Genomic DNA, 9,035 nt, shown 5'->3' on the forward strand with positions numbered 1-9,035 from the left:
AATAAATCTTAATTTGTCACGACCTTGGTGGTCGAGCATACCATATATAACGAGAACTCAACTCATCACACCACTGTACCTTTCGAAGGAATTTATCGCCTATTCCATTGGAAGAGCCGTGGAATACCACGTTATACTACATAGTAGTGAACCAATCAAATTGATTTGTTTTCAAGTGCTCCACAATATTGTGTCTTAGACCAAGGTCATTTTTCCACCCCAAACATAATTTATCTTGTCATTGAGCAGTATGTTATTTTGATAAATGATGCACAAAAATGTAAAATGGCAGTAAATATAGAGCTGATTTTTATTCAAGAATCTTGAGATCGTTTGCTAGACAAGGGCAAAGGTGCGACCATTATGAATTAGAGCCTCAATAAAGCTATTCAATCCCACACTACTGCATGTTCAACCCGCTGTGAGTGATGTATTTAACTGGTCAAGGCCACGAACATAAGGCATCGTTTAGGTCAACAGTGCATTTACAGATATAAAAGAGGAGGACAAGAAATTTTAAAAATCAAAAAGGGGCCACATTTTATTTGGATTGAACCATGTGGATAATCTGAAGCTACTTTATCTGTCAACAATTTCCTACTGCCACCTTTTCTATATGCAAATGGTTAAGGTTAAGGTAAAGGTCAAGGTTACGTGATAGTGAGTTGAACATTTGTTGTAGTTAGTTGCGCATGTGAAAACCATTTATAGGCTCGTCCTACAAATAGGGTGTCACAAATGAGTTCAAATGGAATAGAGAACAGCTATTCCATGATCAGGACAGTGAAAGTGGTGTCTCCAACATATATAAGGAAATCAAACAAAAACATATCTGCCTCATGTTCTGTACAATACTGTTATATGGAGTAAAATGGATGTAGCTGCTCTTTTTAAGGGAATCGGCATCCTATAAGCAAACAGGTGACCAAAGCCCTAGAATCCCATGCAACTTCTGTTATAATTGAGATATTGTTGTGTACAACCTTAAGATACAGAGCTTACACAATGGACAACAAATGAGTTTCATAGCATGTACTTTTGAGACAGGCTACATAATACATTGCACATTTAATAGCTGCACCGAACACCACAACCTCCTTTTAAGAGTGTTGCGTTTCCTCCTCCTGTCGATAGGGGGCACTACCTCTTAAATAAACAGCCTCAAAACACTGCTGAACCCCCTAATCCTCCACCTCGAGACTCACTGGTCCACACAACAGCATTAGCAACACCTTTGCTTGCAGTCACCCCACACTGACACAATAAAAACCATGATGAATATATCACCCTGTCAACGTCATTCAGCCCACAAGCACAAGCCCATCCATTCCATACGGACACACCCAATCCCAGGCATTCAAAGTCCTCACGCTCACACAGAAACGCACTGTCATTGGTGTAGCACCCCCGTCGTGCATCCAATGGTACTCCTCAAAGAGCATCTCTTCTCGTCCCTTCAAAACTGATGATGTTTTCATTCTCTCCTCCTTCTGTGATTTTTTCCCGTATGTGTTGATCTTTCATAGCACTCTCCTCTGTGAGGTCTCTGAGGCACTAAGTGTGGTACAGATATCGGCCTGCCTCTGGCGGAAGCGTGCTGCTCTTCTCTCTCTTTCTCTCTGGGCGTTTTCAGCCTCGATCACCCACAGGTCAGGATCATCTGTCTGCTGAGCGGTGGCCTCTTTTAGATGTGTCTCTTCATGTGAAGCGCCAGGTGGTCCGAACGAGAGAAACACCTGAGGGGAGTGAAGAGAACTCTGTGTTTACAGTACTCTAGAGGTCAGGAGTCAACCAAATACCAAAGTCTTCAAACATATTAATGATGACTTCACATCAGAGTCGCTAAACAAATCGATTTTGTGTCGCGTCTTACCTGTCGCAGTGACTGCATTTGAATGGCTTTGCCCCTGTGTGCTTCCTGAAATGTCTGGTTAGCTCGTCGCTCCGTGCAAAACGCCACTCACAGCCTACCCATGAACACCTGTAAGGCTTCTCACCTGCAAAGAAACATCGAAAGAGATATTGTCAAATGTAGCTGGGGGTTTTTGGGCATGGGACCAGATATGCTATCCTTTCTGTACTGTTGGGTGCAGCAGAGAGTACTAGCAGACAGAAGTGACTGCTGCAACTTTAAAATTTAAAAAATTTGATCTCAAACGGGTTGTGGTTAATAGCTTAAAGACATGAGACACTGCTTATAGACTACCGAATGAATAGAGACCATTTTGTGATGGTTCAAATTCCATTGGCGCTACAATATGGTTGGCAAGGAATGCTAAGAATGCAGCATCATGGCTAATGGGCTGGACAGCTGTAAACAGCTTGGAGGGAAACCGCCCACACGCTAACTAGCAGTTCCCCCACCCCCTTCACAAATAACAGTAAATGTCAGATTCCCACCCCTCTTCCAAACTAAATGAATCAGTGAATTCTCTTTTTCCCATGGTGTAACTAGATCTGTTTTCAACATTCACATCCTCGGTGATGGCCCTACCCACAAAAGATTATCCCTCCCCCTTATCCCCCTAGCATTAAGTCACATACTACTGTGTGAATTAGGTCACAGTTAAGGCACTGTGGCAAGCTTAATATTACCAGTATTCAGGGTCGATTTCCAAACTTTGGTGTATTTAATGTAATTACCTTTTTTTGGGGTTGAAATTCCAAATAAGAGTGGCCATTTAGTTTTATTTATTCAGTTTTGTTTACAGTAAGAAAGTGACAATGTGACTTTATAATCCAACATGCTTTCATATTACACTTTCCATGATTCTATGTTCTACTTTACCTGTATGCGTGCGCTGATGTGCTTTGAGATGGGAACTTTTTGTGTACACCTTCCGGCAGCCATTGAAGTGACACCTGTGCACCCGCCTCCTCCCGTCTGGAGAAGCCTCTCCATTGGCCAAGCTTCCCTTTTCCAGCGTTCGCCCAATCCCCCCTGTCCGTATTTTGCCAGGCGAATGCAGCACAGTCTGTATCCCACTCCACACCTGGGCCATGGAGCTCTCCTTGCCAGCCTCCGGAGAAGATGGCGGAGTACTTATAACTGTGGAGCTCAGATCTTCTCCTTCACCCAGAATATCACTCAGAGGGTTGGAGGAGAAGTCGAGAGTAGGCGAGAGCTCCTCGGAGCAGTCCGATGCTTCGCTGCTGGCGTCAGAATGGAAGCTGCTGGCCTCGAGGTGAGGGCTGTCCTGATTGTCCTCCTCTTTGACGTGAGGGATCTTTGGGTCTGACTGGGCCTTGTCGCCGCAGGCTAGGATCAGCTTGCTCCACAGGTCCTCCTGGTTATCAAACTTGAGGTCCGTTGCCGAGACATAGGGTTCACTCTGGAGATACCGCTCCAACTCCAAGCATGTCTGGAGGGGAAGGGAGGAGAAGGAGTCAAACAGGGAGACTTCATCCCGAGGAACTTGGTTTGGACAGCACAAAAGATGCTTCATAGAATAACATGGTTGTTGTCTTCTAAAAATGTAAGTGTGTATTCTTTGATCAAAAGTCAGGGGGGAAATTACACCAGCATGTGTTTTGGCAACACATGTGCCCATACACAATGTCCTATTCTGTGGTTAGTCTTGTACATCCATGGGGTGTGAGCTTTGAGTCCTATCAGGGAAGCTAACAAGTACCGCATTTCCTGAGGGATAAGTCAAGAACACTATGCTCTTTCCTAGACATACCAGCCATGCACGGTGATCATCAAATTTACATATGCTCGAGAGTCCCCCTGTGGGTTAGGGAAGTGCTTGTAGATCTTTTAAATGTATCAATTATTCAGCATAATGTGGATTTAATAATGCATTCAGCGGAATAGCTGGAAATAACATAGCACACGGGGGAATGAGAGGAGGTGGGTCTGGTTCAAGTAAGTCCATAAAAAGCCCAACATCAATACTGCAGGAGCTCCAGTGAGTTGAGAGGAGAATTTTTTTTTAAGGGGAAGTACAGTATACTTCCGTACCGCTAGACATCGAGTTGAGAGATCTCAATGTGCAAGACTTTAATGGCACTGACACGCTTCTTACTTTGTGACTGTAGCCTATAGGCCTACTAATGACTAATCTCTAAAAGCAGCCTAGCGTACGTTGCTATGGCTTGCAAACAAGTTATCAACAGATTTGTAATAGTATTTACATTAGTTGCAAATATTTCTTTTTTAGAGCTCGGGATGCATTTCTGGCGAGGTTTAAATGCCTTCGAGGGCACAGAGAGAGAACTTGGCTCCAAGCCCGCGGAGAACTACATGAAGCCAATTCATTTCAATCACTCCACAAGTGAAAGCAACTGCGCAGTCCATTTCTCTTTCTCAGTCTGTTTTAAAATTACAATGTCCGTCATGATAGTCATAAAGGCATAGAGTAAAAAATCGGAAGACTTTCTCTATGAAGGCATTTTCTTTCATTCACTTTCTGCCTCATACACACACGAAGCCTATTGCACGAACGAACGTTAAGACTACACTAAAATTCAGCCAATCGCTTTAAATCAGAAACACGCTTAAACAGTCGTAGATCTGCCTCTGCAGATGACCTGCAACAATGCTGGAAGTCATCACATAGCGGCTTTATATACATTAATTTCACGTTCATAATTCGTTCGTGCTTTAATGACGATGTCCATGCTAGGGTTTAAGATAACAATAAGTTATAGAAACAGTCTAGGCTATACATAAAAAGTAGCGAAAAAACTACTTCGGGGGTTATATTGATATCGCTTGACTTGCATGTCCGCCAGCAATGACCTGCATTTTCATACTTTGGCAGCTCAAAATACAAGTCGTTTACATTTACAGCAAGTCCACATTCGTTTATAATAACACACTAACACAATAAGACACAAACAATGTAGGGTAATTGCTTTGTATTACCTGCTGCCAATACTCTTCAAGGGATGGTAAAGCTGAAAAGTATCCGGTATCGTGAACAATCTGAAGCTCCTGAAAGATGCTGCACATAGGAATTACATCCATTTCACTCCTAAAGATGCAGCTATAAATACAGCCTGAAATCAAGTTAGTAAATTGTTCTTCTTTTTTTGAAAAACAAAATACTGTCTTCAATTCTTAGCATCTATAGTTATAGAACTTGACTTTAAAGTCGCCTTCCAGTAGATAACGTAAGTGTTTTTTTCACGTGAGCGCAAAAGCTTTCTTGCACTGACAGCAAGTAGTGAACCCGCTGGAAGTCCGACAGCGCACTGTAAACTTCAAAATTACATTCAACCATTCCCCACGTGATAATGTTACGCTCTCGTGATGCCGACCAATGAGTTAGCCAATGGGTAATACCCGCCTACCATACCACCATAGACCAATGCTATGAAGACTTGGGATCGATCTCTTGCGATGTGGTTGGTAGGTTGACTGGAGGCTTCTTCATTTCCATTGGACCATGGTAGATCTATTTTTAGGGTACTATATAAATGCTGCTCGCGTACCACTGCGAGGAGGACAAATTTCAATACAGTGGTAGCTGTATTGAAGAGCTACCTTTAAGCAGTTAAGTGGTTACAACTGAGAAATATGCAGATCATACTTGTCTAAATTTAAAAAATCTTTTTGACATTTGAGCAGCTGAATTCGTTAATTGCTTATGTAGCCTACATCGTTTATTTTCACAAGTTTCTTAAGATGACTTGACTGGACTATCGGTCTAAAAGACTACATTGAACAGGGATCCTACTAACAGATCCAGCGCGCGCTTCACTAACAAAACGCAATTAATTTTGTTAGGCTATATTAAATTTGACATAATTAAGATCTAGCAACTTCATGTCATCGTTGTATGCTTATTCTCTTCTTGTCCAGAGCAGGGTTGAGACATGGGTTCCAGCATCTGATAGTGATGATGATCCCAGTTGTTTTTCAGTCACCGTGTGTCTGTCTCTAAGGAAACGATTTAATCTGTCTCAATGCTTTATAATATAAAATTGTATAATATGTATGTTATTGGTGTATAGTATATAGGCTACATTTTTGTTCTCCATTCTTATAAATGTGGAACAATGCATATAATTAACATGCACCTCTAAATTGACCTTGCATGTGAACTGTTAACAGTGGCTAAAACTCAACTAATCTCCACAAATACCTTCATCCAATTTGGAATGACATAACAACTGGGATAAAGTTCCACTGGAATAACAACCACCACATTGAGAAGTTAAAGATGCTCACAATAAACAACATTTGTGGAACAGAACGCCATTGTTTTGTCCATCAGTGCAGTCTGCTGCTGCTTTAGCCTACCCTTAGCAGAACTGAGTGTCTTCTGTGAGTCCATGCTTTGGGCATATCTGCAAAAGTCAGCATTGGACTTTGTCATGCGGCAGTGTTATTTAAGGACAGCTACTATGGTGACTAAGCCCAGAAAAAATATAGACAATACTGTTTAGACTATACTTTTACAAACAAGCAAACTAACCAATTATTTTATTCCAAACCCACCAGTCTTGGTTGTGCAAGCAGCTTGGTCCACTAAACTGAGCAACACAAGACCATAGTCATATTAAAAACACATTTTCCCCAGGAAAGACTCAATGTTTCACAGTTATCAAGTTTCAGTATGCAAACACACACAGCTGATTTTGGCCCCCAATGAGACGCATAAAAGTGCATTTGAGACTTAAGTTGACAAATTAACAAAGCCCCTGTTAATTACCTCAGGTTCCACTCCTGACATCTCCTACACTCAGTTCAACCAGAGTTCCCACCAAACCCCAAACTGTTCCCACATCACATTATTAATCTTGACCTCATCTTAACCAACAGCCACCAGTGCTTGTTCTGGATGAGTGTGTGTGCGCGTTCGCGAGGGATGGGTCATCATAAGTTTGATGACAGGCCACAATATGTTAACCATTTCATAGGACATCCCAGTATTTGGCCAAGGACCCTTAGGGGCACTCATGCTCATCAGAAAGTGTACCCAGCTACGCATCACTCCAATCATAGAGCCATTTACTGATGTGAATTGATGGCACCGGGCCTTGTTCAGGAGAGAGGCCATACAGCTGAGCATGACTCATAGTCGTCTCATGACTGCGTATGAGTAGAACAGATGCCTTTACTTTACCTTGACCAATAAACCATGAAGTGTGTCAATGTCCGACATTTTCCTTGGTTTATTATGGTATGAAAAACATGTCAAGGATTGCAGTCCTGCAAGGACACAGTATTGAAACTCTGAGGAAGCGTCTACTTTTCGGTTAATTGTTTACAGATGTCATCCGTTTAAACGGAATTAAGTGGTTTGATGATAAACTTTGTGGAAAATAAGAGTCTAACCAAATGATATTCTCACTTGAACAAGGCAGACACAGAAATAAACTAGGCTATCTTCTCTTGTCAGCTACTGCTAATACACAATGGTGGAAGCCCCTAATTGCACCAGTAAGTGCACCCAACATAATAAAACGGCATGCTTTTCACTTCCTCTGCCCCAACCACACTTTAAAAGACAGGCACATTCAAGCAAAAAAAAAAAAAAAAAAGATAAGCTTTCCAAAATGGTTTTAAGAGCGGATGTAAAATGTGATTGATTTTACTATTACAACGGAGGAGGAAAACAAGTGAAGTTAGGTACAAGATCCTGTACGCAAGGAGGATGATAGCATGTATCCTGCTCTCTTAAAGTCAGGAAGGAACCCACTACATACCCGCAAATGGGAAACGCAGAGGACAGAAGACAGATTGGAAAAACAGATTGAGCAAACAGTTGAAAATACATTTAAGAATATGGAAGAAATGTGCATGTTATGTATTATGTAGAAGTGATGGTTGGATTAATATGACATTATCCATCGTGAAGACATATCTTTTATTTGTTATTTTGTGCAGCACAGAGAGGTTTGTTTTTCTTCGTTCAACATAAATTGACCATACTTTCATTCCTTTTTCCTTTGGCTTAGCTCATTCTTTCTACTTCACTCTTTTCTTATCTTATTTTTAAATGTATTTTAGACTTCTTCTTCCTAATGAAGTTATGAATGTGGACATCACTGTAAACTTTTCCATGGGGCCAGCAGTGGTAGTGGCAGCAGCTGTGTATGTGATGATAGAAGAATTGACCCCACAGGAACTTCCCCTCTCCATGCAAGAGCACAAGGAGCGTGACCCTTTCCCACTGCATCCTAAACTTGGAATCTGCTTTCCCTCTAAGGGGAATCCTCCACCACTCCAACCGAAATTCCACATCCTGACTGACTCACAAGACAAATTCAGTGCCACTAGCAAAGCTTGCAGAAAAGAAAGAAAGAAAAAAAACCTCAGTAATGCAAACTTTATATCCCACAATGGCGTTCCAGACAGCGTGTTTACAGTAAAAGGCTTTTCTTTCATCACGTGTCGCCTTGTTTGAATCACATAGCTACAAACGGTGAATTAGCGTGTTGGAAAAAAACAGAAGCGTGTTTGTTTAAGCTGTGGATTTGAATGTCAAGGTATTCTTAGGCAGGTGTGAGTCATCTGTCCTCAAACATGCAGTCGCTGCAACCACATTGGTTACCATGCAATCAAGTTGGTCTGTTTGTTTCCAGTGTGACTCACTCAGACCAGTCATACTGATCCCACTTATAATTTTGCCGCTGATCTCGTGTTTAGATGAAGGCAATATTGTATGCCATGAAAATGGACTCTATATACAGCACAGTGATTACTGTGTGTGTTTGTGCACATGTGTTTGCGTGTGCACATTCCATTGCTTGTGTGTTCACCCCTTGTGCGTGCAAGTGTGCATGTGAGCATGTGTAGGACGGTGCGAGTGTGTGTATGTGCATTCCTTTGCTCTGTGTGCGTGTGTGGGCCATGTCCAAGCATGTGTCTGTGTGTATGTGTACAACTTTGCGTCCACCCTTGTGTGTGTGTATCTTTGATGTGTAACATGAGAATGGTGTCCATTTATGCTTGTTTGTGCCGGCCTCCCTGGTGCTATACAATGCAGTCTAAGATCTGCGGAGGCTACACTGTGAGGCCTGTTTGTTAGAACTACCAGGAGAACAGCAGGATGCTTCTCAGATACACCCCAGTCATACAG

General features: G+C 42.0%; 1 protein-coding gene across 1 annotated transcript; it reads right to left on the reverse strand.

Moving 5' to 3' along the window:
* Positions 1-286: 286 nt before the first annotated feature.
* LOC124472881 (Krueppel-like factor 6) lies at positions 287-5,243 on the reverse strand. The gene is made up of 4 exons (XM_047028010.1): positions 4,871-5,243; positions 2,789-3,362; positions 1,874-1,997; positions 287-1,736 (listed from the first exon to the last, which is right to left on the reverse strand). Exons 1-4 carry the CDS (start codon positions 4,970-4,972, stop codon positions 1,685-1,687), a joined length of 852 nt encoding a protein of 283 aa, XP_046883966.1. The 5' UTR covers positions 4,973-5,243; the 3' UTR covers positions 287-1,684.
* Positions 5,244-9,035: the final 3,792 nt, after the last annotated feature.

Source organism: Hypomesus transpacificus, chromosome 10 (assembly GCF_021917145.1).
Source record: "Hypomesus transpacificus isolate Combined female chromosome 10, fHypTra1, whole genome shotgun sequence".
Lineage (NCBI taxonomy): Eukaryota > Metazoa > Chordata > Actinopteri > Osmeriformes > Osmeridae > Hypomesus > Hypomesus transpacificus.

Excerpts from the sequence above, each read along its gene's own strand:
- LOC124472881 (XM_047028010.1), bottom strand. The coding sequence starts at position 4,972 with ATGGATGTAATTCCTATGTGCAGCATCTTTCAGGAGCTTCAGATTGTT. Across the intron at positions 1,998-2,788 it reads ACATCAGCGCACGCATACAG|GTGAGAAGCCTTACAGGTGT; the intron begins GTAAAGTAGAAC and ends GTTTCTTTGCAG. Across the intron at positions 1,737-1,873 it reads AAATGCAGTCACTGCGACAG|GTGTTTCTCTCGTTCGGACC; the intron begins GTAAGACGCGAC and ends CACTCCCCTCAG.